This window comes from Peromyscus californicus, unplaced genomic scaffold, assembly GCF_007827085.1.
Source record: "Peromyscus californicus insignis strain IS unplaced genomic scaffold, ASM782708v3 Scaffold_10__1_contigs__length_136768540, whole genome shotgun sequence".
Classification (NCBI taxonomy): Eukaryota; Metazoa; Chordata; class Mammalia; order Rodentia; family Cricetidae; genus Peromyscus; species Peromyscus californicus.
In genome coordinates, this window is record NW_026294391.1 from 23,234,874 (window position 1) to 23,262,182 (window position 27,309).

At 39.5% G+C, this 27,309-nt stretch overlaps 1 protein-coding gene across 9 annotated transcripts in view; it reads left to right on the top strand.

Moving 5' to 3' along the window:
- Positions 1–5,094, top strand: part of Frmpd4 (FERM and PDZ domain containing 4) — a 931,047-nt gene extending 925,953 nt beyond the window's left edge. For 8 of the 9 annotated variants that reach the window (XM_052714395.1, XM_052714566.1, XM_052714230.1 and 5 more), the window contains one exon: positions 1,114–5,094. In XM_052714395.1, coding sequence (XP_052570355.1) covers positions 1,114–2,435 — 1,322 coding nt within the window. In that variant the 3' untranslated portion in view covers positions 2,436–5,094. Of the gene's footprint in view, positions 1–1,108 lie in introns of all 9 variants that reach the window. The other variant, XM_052714818.1, reaches the window with a different exon arrangement.
- The last annotated feature ends 22,215 nt before the right edge of the window (positions 5,095–27,309 follow it).

The window sequence follows — 27,309 nt, forward strand, 5'->3', positions numbered from 1 at the left end:
GTTTGTTAAGATTCTATGTTGCTCAGTGGAGTCACAGATTCTTCCCTCACCTTTAGGGGACACCCTTCCTAAAGTCTCATGTCGCCTATGGACATCAGTATTGGGAAGAGTACGAAGAGTTATGATGAGCCCCTCAAATCAAATTTCTATCAAGTAGAAATAATAACATAGCCACCTTCTCTGCCCATCCTAACCCAAAACCATCAGGCTCACCCTCTTCCTGACCTAGTTGGCTGGTTATCAGGAGACCCAAGTAGATGCTCTCAATGTTTCGTGTTATGACAATAGTATTTTTTCCATAGTGGCCAATAAAGGTTACTGAGATCTAATACAGGTTAATTTCCAGTCTTACCTTTTAAAAATATCTTTAAGAGTCTTCAAAAGATTTTCTAGTTGTCCCCCAAACTTACCATTAACTTTGCCTGCCTTGGGAAAGTTATCATCTGTGAACGTTACCCAACTCCTTGTCTGACTGCATGTTCACCCGTAAAGAAATTACAAACAATACCGTTTAATCCTCCATGGATCTCAAAGAGCTTTTGCCTTTGTTACCTCTTGCTCTTCTTCACATGACAGTTTTTTTTCTATGAAAGTTGAACAACTTGTCTAGTGTCTTGACCTCAAGCCCTGTACCAAACAAACTTCAGAACTCATGTTGTCCTTTTAAAACAAGTAGCTGAATTAATTAGCAAGAATTCAATTGAGACACTTAAAAATGGTAACTTAAATATCTCAATCCTGTTAGAATAATATATGCAGTGGAATGCTTATTTACTAACTATATGTCTAACCTTTCATAGGTAAATATCAGGAACAAGGAAATTCATGAAATGAGATTGTCTCCATACAAATGTTTCACATTTCTAGACAAATTTAACTAGGTCAGTAATTCCAGAAGTAATAAACTCCAGGAATTCTTGCCATCCATTGACATTGGAAACTATTATGAGTTATCAGGGAGGAATCTTTGGGAAGCAGGGTAGCCCTGACAAATGGCAGCTCTTTTAAAATAGACCCTTGGGAAATGGCAGGTAAAACATAGAGCAGTAGGGAAAATGTTCACCCAGGAGATGCTTAATGAATCTCTCTGTTTTTCTACTACCCCTAGTGTAGCTTTGACAGAGCCTGGGAAGGAGAGACAAGGAGGCATGCCTTCAGCTTGGTCTCAACATCCTGAAGCTGATCCCATCCTGCTACCATCAAATATTCACTTGGAATCAAAGGTGCCAAGCCCAAATCAAGACCCTAATGATTTCTCCCAAGCAAACCAGGCATTCGGAGAGGCTGTGAGCTGGTGGCCAGCGGATCTGAGAGGGGGGAGCCTCAGGACACCCCCCAGCCAGAGGGCTCTCAGACAAAGCAGCAGTGTCCTCTCAGGACCCGTAGGTTTGGAGACCTTCCAAGAGAGAACCAAGGGTGCAGTCAGCTTGAAGTATCCAGGTATCACAGAAGCACAGGAAGCCAGTTCGGAAAGACGAACAGAACTCCCACTGGGGAAGAAGCTCACCAAAAGTTTTTCCCAAAGCTCGATGCACTTTATCTCTGAGGGAAAGTTTCACAAAAGGTCCCCAGTGTCTCATAAAGACTCAAAGCTGTATAGGACCCTACCCTTGCGGAAGCTGGAGGGCAGCAACTGGAGATGCCGAGGACCCTTCAGCTACTGTTTTCTGAACCAAGGACAGGATGAAGATGGGGATGAGGATGAAGAGGAGGGGGAGGCCACCCTTCAGGTCTCTTGCCTCTATCGACCACAGATAACTCAAGCCATGCAGGAACCAAGCAAGTCATCCCTGGTTGTTGGACTGCAGAAACAAGGAGAACTATGCAGAGGGCCAGTGCTGAAGGTCTGGACAGAAGACCCCAGTGGCCCAGATGACTTGGATTTCAGCAGTCTGGCTTTTGATGCCCGGATTGCAAGAATAAATGCCCTAAAGGCGAGCACATATGGAATGCCCGATGGGTTCCTCGAAGCCCAGAATGATGCCAATGAGCTGCTCTGCCTTGTCAGGGCAACCAAGGCAAAGAGGGAGGAGTCATGCCCTGAAGCATATGACCTTACACTTTCTCAGTACAAGCAACTGTTATCCATTGAGTCCAGACAGTTGGGAAGTGCCTGTAGGAAAATGGCAATGGCTGAGAAAAGCCCAGAAGAGATGCTCCTAGCCATGAGTTCCAGTTTTCAAGTGCTCTGTTGCCTAACAGAAGCTTGCATGCGGTTAGTGAAAGTCGTGAACTCTGAAACACAGCGGCAGGAAATTGTAGCGAAGATTGATGAGGTGGTCATAAACTATATTTGTCTCCTGAAAGCTGCTGAGGCAGCCACTGGCAAGACCACTGGGGATCCTAGTATTGGACTATCGATGCGACATTCAACCACCATGGCCGCTCTTGTAAGCACACTAACACGTTCTCTCAAGATGCTTTTAAATAAATAAATATGAAAGTCACATCATAATCTACCTTTGCAAAGCCATACATGAACTTTTCTTTACTTTCTGTGTACAATGAACAGATGTCTCCTTTCTTCTCTCTGTATATTTTGTTCTTTTATATAAAATAGGAGATAGAAGTTACATTGATGAAATGTTTGAAATGTCCTAATCAGATGTATTCTGTTTATATTATACATATATTACATGTAAAAGGAATATATGAGAAAATGATGGCATTTGGCTATTTTTCATATAGTCAAAACTCCAGGCATATGATGTGAGATTTTAAATTCTACCATGTTAGAGGAAAACAATGAATCCTATCCCCTCTCCTTCCAAGTGGATACTTAGAGACCCTATCATTCATATTTAGAAGTAAAAGTCAAAAGAAAAAAATAGAAAAGAAACCAAAATGTATATAAAACAGTTCTTATGCTTTAAAATTATGATTGATTTTTAAGCATTGGAACTAGCAAAGGGATATTTAAAATTCAAGAAGCTATTACGAATTACTAGAGAATATATATAATAAATTAACTTTTCGCTCATAGTATTTTGTTATTGGATGCTTTCTTCCAAGAATTCTCACATATTTAATTTTGGTTTATGCTATTTGGGCTACAGATGGGCAGGGGGTGGACAGATTCCATTGTGTCAACATAAATGCTCTTTACAGTATTTCTAGACTCTAAAACTTCCCCAAATAGAAGAACAGAGGAAATGATGGGCAGGATCCTAGGCAATAGCTAAAGGTATAAGTTATCTAATTATATAAAATAAATGGAATTAGTAATGCCAAAATTAAATTGTTCTGTGAAAAAGAGAGATCTGCTTCTACTCAATGTCAAAATACATAAACCAAAGGCATTATTTTCTTCCAATTCAATCATGAAGTTTATGACTTCCTTTTGAGAACACCTAGTAAAGTGTTTGTAGAATTACACAAAACAAAAGACTTAATCATCACAAAAAGTGCAGACCCAGTATTGTAAATCAGACCGCACACCAGCACCAAGCACAGCTCAGCCTTCAGCTCCTTGCCCTCAGCTCTAAGAAGAGCTTCCTATGGTATCATGCTAGCAACAAAACATGGAAGGACAGCCTACTACTGAGACAAATTTTCAAATCTAGAATGTTCCAGAAAATCAAGGAGAGATGACTACTCTGATAATTGAACCATGATTCAAAACGTAGTATTTATTTAATCAGTACTTCATTTGGCTGATAGAAATATGAAATCTGAACAGAAACATGGCAAATTTGACCATTTCAAGTGAAACTAAGGTAATGCAAAAGTTATGTTCTCAACTGTCATCTCTCTAAAAATACATTTGGGTCAAAACAAAAGGCGGCAAACTCTTTGATCATAAGTTAAATTGATATGTACATATGTAGTTCCTGGATCACTCCGTAGTCAAGCTCTCCACATTCTATTTATGTAAATGGCTTCTTAGAATAAGAGTAGTATAGCAAGAACCAATATTTCCCATTTTGTAGCCTGCCATGCAGGAGACCTAGCAAGGTCCACAGTTGCTATTTCTCTCTGGTCAGCCATTCATTCCACAGAGACTCAGCAAAAGCCACACCACAGATTTATAGATTGTAACCAATGAAAGGGGTTCAGACTATGTTATTATAAATAATGTTTGATTAAATAATAAAACATTATTTCATTACAATTCTAAATATTTGGTGTTTTGCTATTGAGAGACATTAGTGGTGTTTACTGTGGAAAATCGTAGTAAATATTCTGTGTACTATAATACAAACAATAATAGGATGTGTGCTCCGTGTCAGACAATGTGCTAAGCATTATCACATGTATTATCTCATTTAGTCATCTCTGCAATCTCTTGATTTGGACACTATCATTAGTTCCTTCTGGAGGCATTATGGTTTAGTAGTTATGAAATATGGGGCTTGGGGTCTGAAACATCTTTATTTAAATTTTGGTCCTGCCATTTACTAGCCCTTTCATCTTCAGAAAGCTATCTTTTTCGCAGTCTCGATTTCCTTATTGTGAAATGGACTTCAGTAATGAAATCTATTTCCATAGGGTTTTCACAAGTTTTAAGTAAAATTGTGTATTGTAAAGTTCTTACCACAGTATCTGATGGAGAATAAGTATTCAATGTTAGATATTATAATTATCATAATTGTTGTGTTAAATATATTGCCCAAGATACTATGTGGAGGATGTTTGTTTTCTATGCATATTGTATCCTGACTGTGTGCAGAACACATTATGTGTCATGCATATACTGAAAAGAAGCTTACAAGGAAATGATGGTCCTTTTTCAAATTGCAAATCTAGCTAGAACAACTTCCTAGTCCATTGTGGTTCTTTGAGAAGCCTCAGGGAAATAGCTCTGGGTCTTTCTAGCCAATCTCATATTTCCTGTGGCTACTCCAGTAAGTTTCTGTTCTCCTAAACAGTCTTTACTATTCAAAAATCTCAAAAGGCCCCCTTCCCTTCTCTAAGCATGGGGCTCCTAACTGGAGTCCAGGTCCATTAGAGTATAGGAAGAACATACTAGAATGATACTTGTGTTTATTTTTATCTAGTTTTTTTATGTTTGTGTATGTTTTATAATGGCTAATAGTACAGTGGTACATGTACATAATTTTAAATAAATAAATAAACAAATAAACAAACAAACAAGCCTGGTGCATGTATGCAAAATACTGTCACAGGTAGAGTTATAGTCACTAAATTTTGAAGTGTGGAACTGGAGAGTAAAGCTACGTGGCACTGGAGTTTGTTTACATTCAGTGTCCAGCCAATTTTCCCAAGTGTATCTCCCACCACTTTTATTTAGCAGTCATTATAAAAGGTACAAATGTGTACAAGACTGCACACAATTATACAAGGAACCAATTGAGGACTCACTGCACATCAACTTCTGACTGGTTCTACTTTCTCCATTTCTACTCACCTCCTCCCAGCCTGTATTATTTAGAAACAAATCCCAGACATCACATTGGTTAATCCATGAATATCTCAGTAAGAATCTTCTGGGAATAAGAACTTGTAAACATAACCATGTCACTTCACAGATCAAAAATGGGCAATTCCTCCGTATCATTAAACAAAAATTACAGAAATGAATGATAATGAAAACAAAAGTCCTCTACAAACCCAGCCTCCAAAGACATTGTCTACAATTGCTGTCTCTTTCCCCCATCCATATGTGTGTGTGTGTGTGTGTGTGTGTGTGTGTGTGTGTGTGTGTGTGTGTGTGTGTGTTTTCATTTTTCTGAGTTGAACTTTGAACTCAGAGTTGGTCTGAGCACATGGACCTCAATTCCTTCATACTTCATGTAAGTGGATTTGTCAGAAGGAGCATAGTTGACAGAAGAGTGAGAGTTGTCACGTGAACAACAATCTCAGCATTAGTAAGATCCACTAGTTGATATAGTTTCATTAAATGTCAAAATTTACATGGACACCACCAACTTTGTGTTCAACAGGAATGAGTCCAATCACATAGGCAAACATTTTCCAGAAAAGAGGGGCTGAAAATAAGTTTTGAAACCACCAACTACAATACCAATACAAAAGTTTGATTCCTTTTGCTAAGAAGTTGATCTTTCATGGTGAAGATACTCTCCATTCACTTGTATTCCATTTACATATACTTCCAATGCCAGTTATATACTTTTTATAGTATTTTTATTTTATAATTAACTTAATTTCACATATCAGCCACGGATTCCCCCATCCTCCCTCCTCCCACCCTCCAGTCCTCCTCCCCAATACAACCCCCACTCCCACCTCCTCCAAGGCAAGGTCTCCCCTGGGGAGTCAGCCCAGCTGGCAAACTCAGCCAAGGCAGGTCCAGTCCCCTCTTCCCTACACCAAGGCTGAGCAAAGCGTCTCAGCATAGGCTCCAGGCTACAAAAAGCCAGCCTATGCACCAAGGACAGGTCCCAGCTCCACTGCCTGGGGGCCTCCCAAACATTTCAAGCTAATCAACTGCCTCACTTATCCAGAGAGCCTGGTCCAGTTCCATGGGGGTTCCTCCGCCATTGGTTCACAGTTCATGCACTTCCACTAGTTTGGCTATTTGTCCCTGTGCTTCCTCCAACCATGGTCTCAACATCTCTCACTCATACAATCCCTCCTCTCTCTCGCCGATTGGACTCCCAGAGCTTCACCTGGAGCTCGGCCATGGATCTCTGCATCCGCTTCCATCAGACACTGGATGAGAGTTCTATCATGACAGCCAGGGTGTTCAGCCATCTGATCACCAAATCAGGTCAGCTCAGACACTCTCTTGACCATTGCCAGTAGTCTACAGTGGAGGTATCTTTGTGGATTTCTGGAGATCTCTCTAGCAATCTGCTTCTTCCTATTCCCCTGGGGTCTTCATTCATCATGGTATCTCCCTCTCCATTCTCCCACACTACTCCTGATCCAGCTGGGACCTCCCTCTCCCCTAAGCTCTCTTTCCCCTGACCCTTGCCCTCCATTACCCCGCCCCCAACCCCAATTTGCACAAAATGTGGTACATATACACAATGGAGTACTACTCAGCAGAGAAAAACAATGACTTCATGACGTTTGCAGGCAAATGGATGGAACTAGAAAAAATCATCCTGAGTGAGGTAACCCAGACTCAGAAAGACAAACATGGTATTTTCTCACTCGTCAGTGGATACTAGATGTAAAACAAAGATGACTAGACTGCTACTCACAACTCCAGGGAAGCTACCTAGTAAAGAGGACCCTAAGAAAGACACAGGGATCGCCCAACGACAGAGAAATAGATGATGAGATCTACAGTTATATACCTTAATGTTATTTCTGAGACACTCAAAACATTGCTTTAATCTCTTCTGCCTGCATTTTTCTTGATTTGCAAATGGGGCAATTTGTTCTTTATCACTCATTGGGCTCCTGATAACTTTTTGAAATTGGAAATCAAAGGAGAACAAATCAGCTGTGTTCAAGCCAATTTCTTATCTAAACATTTAGAAACCTGAATGTGTGCCATATACAAGACCCTGGGTTCCATCCCCAGAAGTGAAGGGAAAAGAAAAGGGAGGGAAAGGAAAGAAGGGGGCCTGAAGGGGGATGAGAGATAGACACAAAGAGGGAATCATTGTTGTGGGGTATCAAAGTACATGAGTATTACATTGTCTCTAGCCTGATTTTGTCTTTGCTTTGAACATGATCAATTTGTGTGTGTGTGTGTGTGTGTGTGTGTGTGTGTGTGTGTGTGTGTGTCTGTCTGTCTGTCTGTCTGTCTGTGAGACCAGCTTTCAATTTGGCTTTATGGATTTCAGTATTCGTTTTCTGTCTGATAATACATAAAATATGAAAAAGAAGTGTAAATGTGCCTAATCCTCCCTTAAAGGCAGATTGCAGTAAGAGCTACTCCACTTTAGAATAACAAGGAACAAGAATTCTACCTTCTGAACTGAGTTTATATTCATAACAACTTGACCATCATCACTAAACCGGATATTCTGTTATTCCAGTTATCCCTTGGCTACCTAGCTCAACTTCAAAATATTTTTAAACTGAGTTTTTGAGAATTTCATACATATATAACTAAAATACCCACTCCAACTTCTCTTCGGTTCCCCTCAGATCCCTCCAATGCATCCACCTCCCATCTTCATAATAGCTCCTCAGTTAGAGGCAGAGTCTCGAATCCCCCTCTGCCACCCATGCTGGAAGAAAGATTTTAGTTGGGTTAATCTTGTGGAGGTGACCACACTTGCTGTGAGTTCATGAGTGGAGGAGCCATATCATGACCAAAGAACAGCATTTCATCACACTCCTCCTCATCCTCAGGCTCTTACATTCTTCCCACCTGCTCTCACAGGATGTTCTCCAAGTCTTGGGAGGAGGGTTGATAAAGGTCACTTTTTAATTTCAAAGCCTCTACTTAGGAAATCTATGGAAAAACATTCTATCTACAAAATATTGTTGCTACACAAAATAGTGGAAGTAAATAAATCGTACTCTGGTGGAAAAAAAATAGATAATTATCCCATGTAGCTTATAAAATTAACTGCTGCCTTCAGCTGAGATTCTTCTGGTCTTTTCAGCCATATTTATAATTACATCTGAATTTTCTCTTATATTATCATTTTAGAGCTTTAGATTTGTTTTGTTTTCATTCTTGTTTATTCTCATTTTCCACTTCACAGCTTGAACCAAAATTGTGCCATATGTGACATATTATTCACAATATATGGGTAAAATTCACTATAGTCATAGATCCATGTGGTGTTTGTCCTTTCTTATTTTCTTATTGTTTGAGAATTTCATATATGCATATAATGTGCTTTGACCAAATTCACCCCATTCCCTTCCCTCAACTGTTCTCTTAACCCCCTATCACTTTCCTCTCCTCTCCTTCATGTACTCTGTTTTTAATTTCACAGAGTCTACTTAGCGCTGCCTTTGTGTGAACGAGTGTAGGACTATCTACTGGTACCCCTCAGGGAGTTTATCCCTGAAGAAAACTGATTCCTTCCTCACCAGCTATCAACTTCCAATAGCTCTCCAACTAGGAGAAGGAGTTTGTGAGTCCCCTCCAAATTCATGGGGAAATTTTGGCTGCACTGTTCTTATATAGGTCTTGTGTACATAGTCCCAGCTACTGTAAGTTTGTCTATATGACAGCCTTCTTGTATCCAATAAAACAGTTTCACAGCAAACACCTTCTGCTTCCAACTCTTACACTCTTTCTGTCCCCTCTTTCATTATGACTCTTGAGTCTTGCAGGGAGAAGTGTGATAGAGCTGTCCCATTTACAACTGAGCACTCCATAGTATCTTATTTTTCTGAATGCTGGCCAATTGTGATCCCTGTCTTAATAGCCATTTACTACAAAAAGCAGATCCTCTGATGAACTAATCTATAACAGATAACAACTATAACAGAAGAACTAATCTATAAATATAGGCCGGGTGGTGGTGACACACGCCTTTAATCCCAGCACTCGTGGAGCAGAGCCAGGAGGATCTCTGTGCATTTGAGGCAGCCTGGTCTACAGAGCGAGGTCCAGGACAGGCACCAAAACCACACGGAGAAATCCTGTCTGGAAAAAACAACAACAAAATAAAAGTATCTATATAGAGAGATAAGAAATAGGGGGCAGTTTAATACTATATCCATTTAGAAGAATAAAAGCATCTTCCTATGGTTTATGACTATATCCATCCATGGGTTTTTGGCCCAGTTAATGGTACCAGGCATAATTCTGTGGAGTGGGCCTTAAATTAAATCAGAAAACGGTTGGTTACTTCCATAACATTTGTGGAAGTGGGGATACCCTGCCAGGCCAGTAGTTATTGCAGGTCACAAGGGTCACAACAGGATAAGACTGGTGATTACTCCCCTGTAGTATGAGGGAGTATAAGGAGAGAACACTAATACCACAGACCTTTGAAAAAGCCTAACGGAAAACTACTACTATAGAAGCTTCCTACCAGGGATCTTAACTTCCTTGGAAACCTCCAACTAAAAGCTATTTCTGCTGTTTCCATTTTCACTGTTGTCTGTTGTCTATCTGTCCTGTCCTTCCATCAATGATCCATGACTGTTTTCTGTCTCCTACTTTAAAAAAAGGCAGGCTGATTCTATTCGCTCATTCAACAGCTATGAATAACTTCCTAATGGTGGACAAATAATGTGTGGGTATAGTGACCAATATGAATGATAAATCTTCCATCAAAGTTGGGGTGCCTATTCTAGAATGAGCAAAAGACTTTATCATTCTCTGCCAAAAGAGAAGTTCAGGAGAAGTGGCATTTCAAACAGCCTTTATTTTACAGGATACATGTGGATGAGAAGATGATAAGCTGAGACTTGTGTGTAGGCCCATCTTAGAGACCAGAATAAACTACAACTATGCAAAAAAAATTCTCAAAACTTGAATACACTTCCTTTAATTAATTCCAAATGTTTAGGGGCATTAGAAAATTTTGTGAAACTAATTAGGGTTTGGTTGTCTGTTTTTTAAGATAGAGTCTCACTGAGTAGCCCAGACTGGCCTGGAACTTGTGACCTTCTTGACTCATCCACCTGAGTTCTGATATTATATCTAAGCACCACTGTGCCTGGCTTTCCAGTATTTTAAATCACTCTACTGCCAGGTATAGGCACAATCTTGGCTCATTTGTGAAACCATGCCTCAGAAAATAAAGAACCAAGGGTAGTAAATATGGTCAAAGTACTCAAAGATAGTTTAGAGAAATTGTTTTTGTGAAGTCCAACCACTACAGACAATGAATATATACCAATTTAAAAAACTCTCAAGCACTTGAGAAATAAGCAAGGAACATCAGAAACTAAAGAACTAAAACAAGTCTTTCCCATAAAACCTTATCAAGAGTAATTTGAAAAGTTCTGTGCTTTGTGAAATTGTCATGCACTTTTTTACATTTGGATGAGCTTCCAATATTTATTTTTTGCGTTTGTGCTTTGAGTCTTATGAAATATCTCCAAGAGTCCCTTTACTGTGACTTTTTGTCACTTCCTCTGAGACAGCTTCATCCTTTTCTGCTTGTCTCTGGCTGCACATCTAACGTCCCAAATGAAGACACTGTCATCCCCACAGTCAGCTGCTGCTTCAATTACTCCACCGCCAGCATAGCCACTTTTGTTTTTTTTGTGGCACTTTCGGCTTTGTTAGCTAGTTTTTTCTCCCAGTATCCCATTTTTCTAAAACGTTCTGGGGTCTCCTCACTCAGGGAACCAAAGGAGGCAGCACAGCTACAGGTTCTGCTCTCTGTGCAGGAACTGACCAGCAGGTGCTCAATGAGCAGCTACTGTCAGCCTTTGAAAGAAGTGATGTGATTGGTTGCTAACCTTCACACACATCTTTTATTTACATAGCGAATTTTGGATTGAAGGGCTTGAAGCAATGACCGTAAGCATGTCATAGTAAGGGGAATTCAAACTATGTTGCTAGACATTAATGATCAGATAAAACATATCAAGTGAAAACCATGTTTATCAAACTATGAATATTGAGGACTGTCTTACTCAGACATTTAAAGTATCTAAGCCAGCCTTCAAAAATAGTATCCTTCACTATCCAAAAGAATTTTTCTACAGTAACAGACATTTTTCTAACTTTGATCCTCAAAATGGTAGCAAACAACCCCATGTGACTGCTGGGTACTTTGAACATGTCTGACCAAGGAACTGATTTTGTAACTTTATATAATTTAAATTAATTTAACCATAAACTGGTCATGCCAGACATTTTTAACTACCCATTTCACACAGGAAATGCTGAATACACTCAACGGTATACTTAATGAAGACTGCATCAGATAAAGACTTTTCTTTCTCTCATTGGGTCCAATGTGAGTTCACTTTACTCAAATTATATTACTTAGCTCTGTGTGTGTCCTAGGTAAATAAACATCTGGGAAAACTCTCAAAAAAGCAAACATGCACACACAGACACATACATGCACACACACACATTCAAAACACTCAAATATTCTTCACAGTGCCTTATGCAGTAATGTGTGATTGGCACAAATAACTATTCTTCCCCAAGATCTGAACATTTGCAATAGAAGTTTGTGTACACTTGAGTTTCAAAATCATGGACAAAAGCAGTGGGGAATGGAAAATACAGACCTAACAGCCAGCATAGCAACTCATTTGCCTGAAACACATCCTTCCTAACACAGTCTAAACCTATACCAGTTAGGAGCTCAGAGCCTGAACTTTCTTCTGCTTAGACTTCATCTTTCTACCTTTTCTTGGATCCAACTTGTATCTTAGATTCAAAACTACTCCTAAGTTCATGGGATATAGGGGATATAGCCCAACATGTTTTTCGAGGTGTGTGTGTGTGTGTGTGTGTGTGTGTGTGTGTGTGTGTGTGTGTGTGTGTGAAGGAGAAAAAGAAGACATGTACTCAGAGTTTTGTGGATGCCAACTGAAATATGGTCTTCAGTGGTGAACTATTTCCTCTCTCTGTCTTCTTTCTCCCTTTGTTTCTCCTGTCACTTACACAAAACGTTACATGGAGGCTAGAGGTGCAGTACTTGCCAAGCTAGCATGTGTGAGTCTCTCAGTTTGATTCCCAGTTCCATTCCACAAAAGAAAAGCAAAGTAGTGGCTTCGAATTAAACACATTGATTGTATTGAACTCTATATGAATCATTAATTTGGACATAGCTAGTCTCACAAGGTTTCAGTCAAAGTTATATCTGGGCTGAAATTTCATCTAAATGTGTGGTGGAAGATGAGTCAGTTTCTGAGCTCATGCAGGTGGTTGGAAGAAAATATTCCCTGCAACTATTTCCATGAGGCCCTGGCATTTTGCTGGTTGGAAAAACTGAGTCTTCTGGGAAGTCATAGAGGATGCTTACCATTCTATAGGGTATATATGTATAACACGCTAAAGGAGACTTCTGACTTAAAGAGGGCCCTGGTCTGCCTTTAAGGGTTTTCGTTTCTTTTTTTAGCTTGAAAATTTTTTTTCATCCCTCTCCTCCTCCTGCTCACCCCCAACTTTCCCCCACCCCATGCCCCATCCACTCCTCAAAGAAGGTAAGACCTCCCATAGGGAGTCAACAAAGTCTGGCATATCAAGTTGGAGGCAGAACCAAGACACTCCCCCCTGTATCAAGGCCTACCAAGGTATCCCTCCAAAAGGAATGGGCTCTAAAAAGCTAGTTCATGCACCACGGATAAATCCTGGTCCCACTGCCAGTGGCCCCTCAAACTGCCCAAGCCACACAACTGTCACCTACATTCAGAGGGCCTAGTTCAGTCCCATGCAGGTTCCCCAGCTGTCAGTCCAGATTCAGTGAGCTCCAACTAGCTCGGAACACCAGTAGCACAGACACTGAGAGCAACAATTAATAAAGGAGACCTCCTGAAACTGAGAAGCTTCTGTAAGGTTAAAGGACACCATCAATAAGACAAAACAGCATCCTACAGAATGGGAAAAGATCTTCACCAACCCTACATCTGATAGAGGGCTGATCTCCAAAATATATAAAGAACTCAAGAAACTAGACATCAAAATGCCAAATATGCAATTAAAAGATGGGGTACAGGTCTAAACAGAGAATTCTCAACAAAAGAATCTCAAATGGCCAGAAGACACTTAAATAATTTTTCAACATCCTTAGTCATCGGGGAAATGCAAATCAAAACAATTCTGAGACACAATCTTACACCTGTCAGAATGGCTAAGATCAAAAACACTGATGACAGCTTATGTTGGAGAGGATGTGGAGCAAGGGGAGCACTCCTCCACTGCTGGTGGGAGTGCAAACTTGTGCAGCCACTTTGGGAATCAGTATTGTAGTTTCTAAGAAAATTGGGAATCCATCTACCTCAAGACCCAGCTATACCACTCTTGGACATATACCCAAGGAATGTTCAATCATACCACAAGGACACTTGCTCAACTATGTTCATAGCAGCATTATTTGTAATAGCCAGAATCTGGAAACAACCTAGATGCCTCTCAACCAAAGAATAGATAAAGAAAATGTGGTACATTTACACAATGGAGTATTACTCAGGATTAAAAAACAATACCTTTAAGGGGTTTTCATCTGATCATGTCAGGCTAATGTTAATCTTCCTTTTGGTTTTCTAAAAACTGGGGCTGGAAAGATGGCTCAGGAGTTAAGATCATGCATTAGTCAGGGTTCTCTAGAGTAACAGAACTTATAGGATGAATATATATATATATATATATATATATATATGGGATTTATTAGAATGACTTATATAGACTGCAGTTCAGCTAATCTAACAATGGCTGGCTGTGAACAGATAGTTCAAGAATTCAGTAGTTGCCTAGTCCACAAGGCTGGATGTCTCAGCTGTCTTCAATATACACTGGAATTCGGAAGAAGTAAGCTCTAATGCCCATGAAGAAATGTACTTGATAGCAAGGTGAAGGCAAGCAGGCAAACAACAAAAGCTTCCTTCTTCCATGTTTTTAAATAGGCTTCCAGCAGAACATGAAGCCCAGATTAGAGATGTGTCTTCCTATCTCAAGATCTGGATTAAAGGTGTATTCCTTCCTAACTCAAAGATCCAGATTAGAGGTGAATCTTCCGACTTCAAATTAAGCAAAAAAAAAAAAAAATCCCTTGAAGATCTGCCCTCCATTTTTGGGTTTTATTTCCAAATATATTCAAGTGGTTGATAACCAAGAATAGCCATCACAGAGCACTTGCTGCTTTCATGGAGGATATAAGTTCAGTTCCCAGCACCCACATCAGACAGCTCAAAAATGCTTATATGTACAGTTCCAGAGGATCCAATACCATCTTCTGGCCTCTTTAGGCACCCACACTCACTTGCACATACTAACACACACACACACACACACACACACACACACACACACACACACACACACATAAATAAATAAATAAATATAAATAAATAAATAAGTAGATCATCTAAAAAGCTAACAGATTTGGGATTTTAAATCCATCTCTAAACTTTCTCCTGTACTCTATGCTAAGTTAGAAGCACATCACACATAGGTCCTACTCAGATTTCAGGGCAGAGGATTGGACAGAGCAGAAACACTGGGGACAGAAATCTTGATGACCACCTTGGCATGCTATCCAAGGCTTTTGCCTCAACTACTGACTCAACTACATATTCTCCTGGTCAGAAGGAGTAATGGAGACATTTCTTCTACTGCAGAAATACAGTCCCTGTGTGAGTCATTAAAGGCCACAGGGGATGTCTTTTGGCCTTCTTTGTCCTGGCTCAGGCCCATTCTCTAGATATATTTCTGTGTTGACATGCCAAGTTGCCCAGGGGATGGAAAGTCCAATAATTATGATGTACTGACCTGTGTGGGTCAGGATTTTATTAGTGCTAAATTCATAGGTAAGCTTCTTGTGGCAACGTGACTTCTCTCACTGCACTCATTTTAGAGTCACGTTATAATGTCAGGATCAGCTTAGATGGAATAATTCAACCTGACAGATGAATTATTGAAGATGCAGAACTTCAGTGTAACTATGCCTTTCTCAAGTATTTATGGGGCAGGAGGATGAAGTCAGCTCAGGTCACTTGCTCCTACGTTATTCATCTGGAAACAAAGCCTGTACATTCAAGTTCAGTTCTCCAACAGATTCCACTTGGAACTCCAAGAATGAGTACCTTGAGAGGGTGCTTCATGGACCATCTAACAAAGATGAATATGAAGTAAGAATCATTTCTTTGTATATCCCATGCCCATTTATTCTCTCTATTTTCCAAAATCATATCAAGCTACATTGAGTAGGAAGATGAAACAAAGTCTCACCCTGTAGCCCAGAATGGCCTAGAATTCAATAGTTAACCCAAGCTGCCACAAAACTCATAGCAATCATCCTGCCTCTGCCTTGCAAATGCTGGGATGGTAGCTGTGAGCCACCACACCTGATGAAGTTATATTAAGTATATTATTGAATCATATTTACAGAAAAGGAGTATTCCATCTCTAGTACTCGTTTGATTTATTTGCAAAAGTAATCCAGACACTCACATATGCTACTGCACAGGAAGTAAATAAGTATACTATAGCATGTCATTCAGTAAGCCATGCAAGACCAGATTTGGCTTTTCTGCCTCCATTTTGTCTATAGCTCCTACTCCTGCCAATCCAGCTGCCAGTCTGTTGCAAGTATGATTATAATGATGTTCATAGTAACAGTAGCCAAAATTATTTCTTTATTACACTAAATACTGTGTTAAATGATATTCATGCATAATTATTACCTCAAATTCTCAGGGCAATCTCTGATAAATTACCTTCCCAACTTTTAAGAAAGAAAATTGAGGCTACAGACTCCAAACAACTTACCCCCAAATCATACATGTCAGTGAGACTTGAAATTTGAACTCACCAGGCTCAGGAGCTTGAGGCAGAAGAAGTGCTGCAAGGTTAAGGCCAAGTGATCTAGTGAGACACTGTCTAAGAAATTAATTACACCTTTCCTTTGTATTTTTAAATCCAGTAGCCTGCTTACTTGCTTTTAATAAAAGAAATACCAGTATGTAGGTTGTGGTTGTTTTCAGTTAAATTCCACAAAAGGAGGCCAGCCAATGAGATGATTCAGTGGACAGCAGTTCCTACCTCCAAGCTTGATGACCTGAGTTCAATCCCTGGGACCCACATGGTGGAAGGAGAGAACAGATTCCTATAAGCTGTCCTTTAACCCCACATACACGTGCCACGGCACAATTCTCCCACACACAAAATAAACAAACTCCACCAAAGAACTCATAACAATCAGCCACCTTCCATCAGTCCTAATTCATCTGGTTTCTTGTTGTTAGTGTTCCTTATTGGTGATTCTTGCCTTAGAACCAAGGACCTCAGCATGCTAAGCACATATTCTAGCCCAACCTGGCCCCAGTTTGTATCTTCAGTTTCTTTGTGTAATTTTTCATAGATATACTTAATCCAACTTCATGGCTTGCTGACTTTGGAATGATTTTTGACAATTGCCCTTGAAAAATAATTAAATAGCCGGGCGGTGGTGGCGCACGCCTTTAATCCCAGCACTCGGGAGGCAGAGCCAGGCGGATCTCTGTGAGTTCGAGGCCAGCCTGGGCTACCAAGTGAGTCCCAGGAAAGGCGCAAAGCTACACAGAGAAACCCTGTCTCGAAAAACCAAAAAAAAAAAAAAAAAAAAAAAAAAAAAAAAAAAAAAAAAAAGAAAAATAATTAAATAACTTATTTATATCACCCCTCACTTTATCTTCTCCTCCCCTAACAAGTATTCCATGGGGACATCATTACATTATAGTCTTCACTATTTCTTTAGCTCATATTATATCATTAGATTTTTGGTTTTTTTGTTCAGTCATCATTAGGGAATCTCTTTGATTTCTTACCTATGAGAAATGAAGTATTTTGTGTCCCCATCATCTCCTTCCCTCCACCCACCATTTCTTTACTCCTTTCTATTCTAGGCCACCATTTCTCTCCATTTACATAATTAATATTGTCATTATTAGTAATATTTTCTGTGGTAATTAGGATAACGTCTACTTAAACCAATGCAGCCAGAGAAACAGCATGGTCAATTGCCTTCACAAAAAAAACCATGAAGTTGGACTAGGAAGAAATCTCAGTTAGTAAAGAGCCAGGTAACCTGAGTTCAATCCTCAGAAGCCACAGTGTAAAAGTTGGGCATGATAATCTCAGAAATGGGGAGGTGGAGACAGGCAGAATCTCTGGGGCTCACTGGCTGCCCAGTGAGCTTATCTGGCAACCTTCAAAGCAGTGAAAGACACTCTTCCAAATGATGAAGTGGATAACACTTGAGGACAGACACTACAGTTGAATTCTGATCTCCATGTGCGCACACACATACACATGCACACAAATAACCAAAAACATCATGAGGTTATCCAGAACTCTTCCATTGGGTAAATCAAAAAGCCCTAGGCATGGAAGGAAAATACAATTAACTAAATTGACTACTGTGAGGTAGTGGATCTCAAAATGTGGCCCCTCAACTAATAGTATCAGTATTATCTAGGAACACGGTGGCTATGACAACCACTGGGCTTCATCCAAAGCCAAAGGAACTGGGTAGTATCCAGACATCTGTGACTCAGCATATCTTCCACATGATTCTAAAGCATGCTCAAATTAGAGACTTGCATGCTGACTGATTAACAGGTACAAGTTAAGAACCACGACCCTTCATGCCATTATACATTGTCTTGTAAGTTAAATCATTTAAACTACATTGTAAAAGTTAAATCTACACAGAGAGACTTTGATTAATATTTCCAAAAGAATTTCAGTATCGTTCCACAAGAGATATCAAAGTAGATGGAATGTGACTAGTAAGTGGGGGGACAATTCACTTATATTTGCTCATAACAAAACAACCAAAGAAACCTCAATGTCTGACAGTTACAAAAGTGTATAATATCTGCAGAAGAGGTATCTTCCAGACTACTTTGACAATTGAATAAGGCAATCAATTAAAGTGGATATTTTCCCATCATAAATTTACTGTGACTGAAATTCTTCAACGTGGTAACTGTCCCTAAATATGAAAATGTGTTGGTATTGCGATATGACCATGTCATAGTGTCATCATCACTGAACTTTGAGGAAGGCAGATTGAAGGGAAAAGGAAGGAATTTAGTCCCTGTAGATGGGATACAATCGGAAGTTCGTTTAATCTATATATGTTATAGGAAGGCAGTTTTCCATACCATATTACCTAACAAAGTTTCTGTATGCTTGCTTCTTGGAGTCCTTCTTAACTGAAACTCCTTCCAAATGGAGAGTTTGACTATGTGGTGCCTTCCATGTGTAGGTAGATAATATTTTCCTTTTCCTGATGAAAGAGGAGTCATCTGTACTTTGATTTAGGTTTCCTTAGTCCAATAATCAATATTTCTGTCATGATTATCATTAGGCTACAAGAATTCTACACACACAATATCATGGTTTCTGGGTCATTTAAAATAATGTTCATTGAACTGAACTATAATTGATGCTATTTTAATTTGTTAGATGAAAGTATATCAGTTTCTCAAAATCACGGCATGTTTTAATTCCTTGTACTTGAATGCATACTTGCTAGGTTGCTTTTAAAGTGTTCCTTGAGTTTCTGTAGATTTTCCTTTTTGTACTGAGAAAATGAAAACACACTGTGCATATCTACTGATACATTAGAAACCATCCCAAAAGATCAAAGATGTTGCTCAGCTATTGTTGTATGATCTTTTGTGTTCTGACAAATAAAGCTTGCCTGGAGATCAGAGGGCAGAGCTAGCCACTAGTTAACCATAAAGGCCAGGCAGTGGTGGCACACACCTTTAATCCCAGCACTTGAGAGGAGGAAGCAGGAAGATCAGGAGTTCAAGGCCACCCTTAGCTACAGAAAATTGAAAAAGTCTAAAAGAGAAACAGAGCCAGGTGGTAGTGGTGCATGCCTTTAATTCCAGCACTAGGGAGGTAGAGACAGGAATATAAGGTGGGTAGAGACAGGATCTCGGCCCACCATTCAGTCTGAGATTTCGTAGAAGTCTCTAGTGGCTGCTGCTCTGCTTTTCTAATCTTTCAACTTTCACCCTAATATCTGACTCCAGGTTTTTATTGTTAAGACTAATTAGAATCAAGCTTCACACTGTAGAGCATTTATTTAGTATGTGAAAGGCCCTGAGTTCAAGGCCCCAGCATTGCCAAAACAAAAGCAACAACCAATGAAAAGCAGCCCAAGATGTGGAAGCTTAAAGAATCAGTTACTAAGTTGGGCAGTGGTGGCACACACCTTTAATCCCAGCACTCAGGAAGCAGAACCAGGCAGATCTCTGTGAGTCTGAGGCCAGTCTGGGCTAGAATGAGTTCCAGGAAAGGTACAAAGCTACACAGAGAAACCCTGTCTCAAAAAAAAAAAAAGAATCAGTTTCTGTCAAGCCTCCTGGGGGTAGCAATGGGCTCAGCTGGGTAGTCCTCACATGGAGTCTCCCAAGGACTTGCAATCAAGTGATGATGGAGTCAGAATCTACTGCAGCTTGACACAGGTCTGTTAATTCTTCTCACATGGCTACCATTGGACTGAAAGACCAGCTGGATCTATCAAACCTGTCAAACCTAGGGTCATTTCCCTGAGGCTTGGCTTTCTCCCAGTACAGCATTGAGAAAAACCAGCATTTCTTATATGGTGAATGGCTCCCCAAAACAGAACATCTCAGTCTGAGCATCCCAAGATAGCCAGGCAGAAGCTCTGAGGCATCATCCCTCCTAGTCTAGATGGTTATTGAGTGACTTTTGGAGTTATCAAAGCAAGGCAGTTTTAAGCAAAAGGAAATGATTCTCCTCTCAACTGTAGGGTTAGCAAAAAAAAAAAAAAAAAGGAAAAGAAAAAAGAAATCTGCAACCACCATCAATTGAGCATATGTACTTTCCATAGGCCAGGCTAACTTTGAGTTTGTTATGTAGCTGAGGATGACCTTAAGCTTCTGATTCTCTTGCCTTCACTACCATGCATCACCATACTGGTGTTTGCAGTACAAGGGATCAAATCCAGATCATTTTAAATACTAGAAAAGCATTCTACCCAACTACATGCCAAGCCTGGCATAAAACTGCACATGGTGGTTCTTTCCTGTAATATAATCACTGGGGAGGTCAAGGCAGGCCAATTGGAAGTTCAAGGTCATCCTTGTCACCTGTAGATTTTGAGGCAAACAGGAGCTATGTGAGACACCATTGAGGAGCTATGTGAGACATCAACATGATCCAGCATTCTATTTGTGTTATCTGTTCCATGAAATAAGCTCTTCCTGGAGCCTTCAACTTTCATTTCTAGTACGAACCTGGTTTTAATCGGCACAAATACTATGGTGGAACTGCCCCCCTCCTCCATTCTCAGAATAGAGCCTGAAGTTTCTATACCCAGTACTACCTAGAGGAATTTTCTCATAAAAATTATGCAGAATGTAACCTTTTTTGAATTCTTGCAGTTTGAAAATAACTTTGCTTTGCCCATGTTTAACTGATAATTTCACTATGTATAGGATTCCAGAATTAAAAATCATATGAATGCCATTGTCCCAGCATCCATTTGCATCAATTTGATGAGTTATTATTATTCTACTGGTATTCTCCATCTTCACCAAAAAGATATTCAAAAGTCTCAGTTTTGCAAAACTGTTTTGAAGTCTAGAATTTTCCTTCTTCTTTTTACCTGGTATCTGCCTGCTCTTTTCCCTTGGAAGCTTGTGTCTTTCTTTAATTCAAGGTTGTTTTCCTTCTGTTCCTTTTTATTTTTTTTCTCACTTACCATTGTCTGTTGTATCCACCAAACAGAAAATCATTAGTTATTCATAGGTATTGATTCAGAGCAGTGAGCTAGGTTATTTTCATGAAATCCTCTATTGCATGTAGAGCTGTGCTCTGACACTTTTCTGATCCTTAGCTATGGTGTGGCCATGGCCTGTGTTAACATCAAGCCAGGACCATCATATAGGCTTACATATACAGATTCGTGGGTGACTCTGCTCATGTATCTCCTTCATGGAGTATCTGTTGACATTGCGATATCAGTGTGACATAGTTGAATCATGCATTCTTTTTCATCAGTTCCTGTGTTTACACCTATCACTTTTATCAGATCCTTCCAGCTGTTGATTTGGCTCTTGCTTTTATAAAAATCATCATCAGAGAGAGAGCTGGAATATTCTTCCCTACTTCATGCTTCTCCCTCCTCAGAAATCAACACACTTGGTTTTGTTTTTATGATAGCTCCAAACAGTTCTTAATATAATCCCCATTAAGTTATGTGCTCGTCTAGTAACATACAGTGTTGTTAAACATATTTGTAAAACTGTGTGTAAACAGACATATCCTACCAACCCTTGATTTTATTATTTAACATCAGTTTATTATTTAACATTAGTCTATACTTTTTGATGGACATAGTTCGCAATCACTTATTTTCATTGCTTCATAGTAGTGTATTGCAAAGTAAATTTATACTCTTATTAGTGGATGTTCAAACTGTTTACAATTTTTTGCTAACAAACAACATTACTATAAAAAGCATTCTTGTAGCTGTGTTTTTTGTCCAGACATGTGAACATCACTAGGATGCCTGTCTAGGTATGAAAGTTGAAAAAGGAATAGCTCTTCTTCAGCTTTCTTAGTATCGATTCCCCTCCATTGGACAGGGCTAAGCAGCCACGGTGATTGCAAAAGCAAAACAATGCACACAGCAGGCTACATCCATCATGCTGGCTTTCCTTCTTACTGTGCCCTTCTAAGTAGGCTACCAAAGCAGACAGGCTTTCTAAAAGGGATATTATAAGGAGAGGTAGACATGGAGACATGTTGATTGCTCTCTCCAGAAAAAAATACATATAATTTATATATCTAATTAAATATTTAAACAATTTATTCTATAGAGCATTCTTCTATACTGACCCAAACCAAAGTGCTTTCAAATATGCATGCTTATATTTAAATATTTAAATGTTTTATTAGTGTTTGAGAATTTCATGAATGTATACAATGTGTTTTTATCAAATTCACTCCTACTCCCTCTTCTCCAATTCCTATCTTTATTTTTAATTAATTTAACTTAAAATGTATAAATGCTTTGCCAACATATGTAACTGGGTACCGCATTCATGCCTAGTGCCCACAGAGGCCAGAAAACTGCATCAGATCCCTTGGAGCTGCAGTTACAAAGGGATATGAGCTGCCATGTGGGAGCTGAGAATTGAACCTGGTTCCTCTGGAAGAGCAGCCAATGCTCTTAACCACTGAGACATCTCTCCAGCCCCCTAACTCCTATTTTTATGAGAAATTTTTGTGTTTTGTTACTTTTCACAACAACATAGAAAAGCATTTGCAGTAGAATTTTACTAACACTCACAGACGCACCAGAGAAGAAAAGGAACTTTTTTATTCAGGAGGCACAACATCTAACGTATCTTAGAAAAAACACAGTGCTTTTGTGTGTGTGTGTGTGTATATAACTTAACAAAATGGATCTCATTTCAACTATTATAATTTTTATGTCCACCGCATTATTACTGGAAAAAATAGGTTCCAAGTTGTTCTATGAACTCCATGGCTGAATCATGATTTCCAGTTAATGTATAATATTTCATCATGTACCTCTGCCCTCATTACTATTCTCCCAATGATGGACAACTACATGACCTTCAACTTCCTCCTCCAACAAAACTAAAGTTAACATCTCAATATAGTCCTGTTATAACAATATAGACACACAAACACCACTTGACCAAAATGGCTTCACTTTATCTACATTCCCACAGAGCATTACTTCATATTATCCAAACAACAGTTCAGTATTACCCATCATCCAGATTCATCCATCACTTTGCCTATTTGATGGATTTCTATTTCTTTATTATTTGTAATTTATATCTTCTGCTTACAGATAAATACAAGTATCTCTTCGTTTGGTTGAGTGTTTCAGTTTCCTTGTCTTTTTATTTCCTTACTTCCTTTCATCTTTAGCCTGATATTTTCTTTGTTTATTGTGTGACAGTTTCGTACATTTAGATAGTGAATTTTAAGAATTCCCATTACCTTCTCATATTCCCTTCCCACTTCTACTAAAACACTTCTTTCCAAGAAATCTCCTTCCAACTTTCATATCTGTGTGTCCACAAGTTTAATTAGAGTTGGTTGCATGATCATGAGTGAGACTGTACTACTTTTCAGTGGCTGTAACACTAAAGAAAAATGATACACTTTGCTGGAGTGACTGTTAACTGCCAACTGTCCTTTAGGGAGGGTGTGGCCTCATAAGCCCCTCCCCTATTCCTAATGTAATGATATTTTCAGTAGACTTTTCTACTTTTGTTGTTATTATTGATGATGATTTCAAGTTATTTCTTGTGCATTTTGACACAAGGTCTTCATTGGAACATTGCAAATATCTTCTCCCAAAATATCAGTTGTAAATTTTGTCCACTGTTTCATTTGTAACACAGAAAGGTTCATAATATACCATATAGGTAAAGATTTGCATAATTATTGTTGTTCTAAGTTTTTTTTTTTTTTTTTTTTTGGTTTTTCGAGACAGGGTTTCTCCGTGTAGCTTTGCGCCTCTCCTGGAACTCACTTGGTAGCCCAGGCTGGCCTCGAACTCACAGAGATCCGCCTGGCTCTGCCTCCCAAGTGCTGGGATTAAAGGCGTGCGCCACCACTGCCCGGCTAAGATTTTTTTAAAAAGTCATTTCACAATTCTTCTTGAGGAATTCTAGGAGAAGAGGAGTGTTGCAGCAATGGACCTGAACATTTGTTTTACAGGAGGATTGTAGATGTGTTTTGAACTCTGAGCTGAGAAAGTCATGGAGTGCTCTGCTCTTAATGGTGCATTCTAGTGGGTGCCTGAAAGACAGTAATACCAAGATAAATGAGGACTGTGGAGTCCTGACTTGTGGAGTTTCAGAGTGAAACAAGGACTTAAAGAAAAACATAACTAAAGGTAGTGTGGGTAACATTTTGGATTTAGAATCTGTGTTTGCTAATCAGCTGGGGCTGAAAAATTATCTGCAATCAATAAGAGATTAGTGCCTTCAGTGAACAATTTTGTGCTTTATTAAAACAGGTTTTTGGTTTTTTGTTGATTTTTGAGATTAGTTTAATTACAAATCTCTCCCTTCCCTTCCCTTCTTCCAATCCCTCTCAGGCACCCCTCCCTGCTCTCCTTCAAATTAATGGTCTCCTTTTTTTCATCAATTGTTATTGCATTCCATATATGTATTTGTACATACATATATATTCCCAAATGTAACCTGTGGAGTCAATATGTTACTTGTATGCATGTACAAGGGCTGACCGACCATTTGACAATTGGTGTGCTCTTCCATGGGGGAGGGCCTCCTCTCTTGCTCCCATTTTTACTCAGTTGCCTGTAGTCCTTTGTGTAGGGTCATCAGCTTTTCCTTATCCAGTTTGACACGTTCCTTGGTGTTCTTGTTTGGTGCACATTTGGGGGTCATGTTGGTGAGACTTTATGAGTATAACCTCTAATTTTTCTAGGAGACACACCTCAAAGCAAATTCCCTGATCCTCAGAGGACTTTTACAATCTTTCTGCCCCCTCTTCCACAATCATCCCTTATATTTAGAAGTGGGAGTGTTTCGTAGATGTATTCATTAGGACTGGGCTTTGCAACTCTGCGTATTGATTGTTTTTGGGTTTCTGTAGTGATTTCCATCTCTTGGAAAGAGTCGTTTCCTTGGTAAGGGGTGAAGACTACACCTATCTGTGGGTATAAGCACAAATGTTTACAGACTGTTGTTAGGGATTATGCTGGTTTAGTATATTAGTGGTTATAGATTCTCCTCCAATATCCATGAGATCGCTAGCACTGAATAGTTGGCTACGTTTCCAGCACCAGGCATGGTTTCCTAGTTGAGTGGGTCTTAGGTCCAGAGAGCCATTGGTTACTGCCAAGGTATGTGTGCTGCCGTTGCACCCATAAAGTTATTGTGCCATGCTTGTCATTGATGTCATTTGGACTAGCTAGTTTTATGTCAACTTGACACAAGTTAGAGTCATCCCAGAGGAGGGATTCTAAATTGAGAAAATGCCTCCATAAGATCAGGCTGTCAGTAATCCTGTAGGGCATTTTCATAATAGGCGATTTATGGGGGAGGGCCCAGCACATTACAGGTGCTGTCATCCCTAAGCTTGTGTTACCAGGTTCTTTAAGAAAGCAGGCTGATCAAGCCAGGGGTTGCAAGCCAGTAAGCAGCATCTCTGTACAGCTTCTGCATCAGCTCCTGCCTCCAGGTTCCTGTGCTGTTTGACTTTCTCTCCTGACTTCCTTGGATGATGAACTGTGATGTGGAAGAGTAAACTGAATAAACCCTTTCCTCCCCAAGTTGCTTTGGTCATGATGTTTCATCACAGTGACAGTAACCCTAAGACATAGGTTGGTACCAGGAGTAACAGACATGCCTATGTTGTTTTGAGGAAGATTGTGGAAGGACTTTGGAATTTGGGGCTACAAAAGCCACTGAGTGTTCAAAGCTTGATAAGATGTTCTGTAGGAGCTTGGAAGATAAGAATATTGAGGACAATAGAAGCCAGGCTTGGGAAGTTTCAACAGGAAATTTAAAGACTCTGTCAGACCATTTGTTATTTTGAATTAACTGTCTGTGGTTCTCATTAGCTGGGTTAAAAAAAAACAGCTATGGTTAACAAAATACCAGAACTACTAAAGTGAAACCTTTGCTTTGCTGGGATACTCAATGCTGGTCAATTGAAGCTGAGAAATTAGCAGTGATTAAGAAGAGACCAGCAAGACCGCTCCACCACCTCCACCACCCATTGGACCCTGTAACCTACAAGTCCCATTCTGCCCCCCCAAACACACAGAACCCATCATCATTGACTAACCATCCCCCAAGGCATCAGCAACCCACAGAGGTACAGACACCACCTGCACTGGATTAGGGGAAGAGCAGCCCCAGGAGGCACAGGCACCACCTGCACTAATTGGAAGAACAATCAACACCTGTACCTATAATTACCCCAAACCCAGACAGCAGTCTAAGAATACATTCAACAACATAAACAGCAATATGACACCACCAAAAACTAGTGGTTCTACAATAGCAAGACCTGAACAGCCCAATGCAGATGAAGCAGAAGAAAACAACCTTAAAAATGACTTTATGAAGATAATAAAGGCCCTTAAAGAGAAAATGAAAAATTCCCTTAAAGAAATCAAGGAAAAGACAAACCAAAAATTGGAAGAAATCAATAAATCCCTTAAAGAAGGCCAAGAAAAAATAATCAAACAGGTGAAGGAAACAGTTTAAGACTTGAAAATTGAAATAGAGGCAATAAAGAAGACAGAAACAGAGGGAATTCTAGAAATAGAAAATCTGGGTAAACGAATAGGAACTACAGATGCAAGCATAACCAACAAATGCAAAAGATGGAAGAGATAATCTCAGGCATTGAAGATATGATAGAGGAAATAGATTCATCAGTCAAAGAAAATGTTAAATCCAACAAAGTCTTAACACAAAACATCCAAGAAATCTAGGACACTATGAAAAGACTAAACCAAAAAATAGGGATAGAAGAAGGAAGCAAATACCAGCTCAAAGGCACAGAAAATATATTCAACGAAATCATAGAAGAAAACTTTCCCAACCTAAAGAAGGGAATGCCTATGAAGATACACGAAATAGATTAGACCAAAAAAAAAAGTCCCCTCGCCACATAATAACCAAAACACTAAACATACAGAATAAAGAAAGAATATTAAGAGCTGCAAATGAAAAAGGTCAAGTAACGTATAAAGGCAGACCCAGCTGGGCAGTGGTGGCACACGCCTTTAATCCCAGCACTTGGGAGGCAGAGGCAGGCGGATCTCTGTGAGT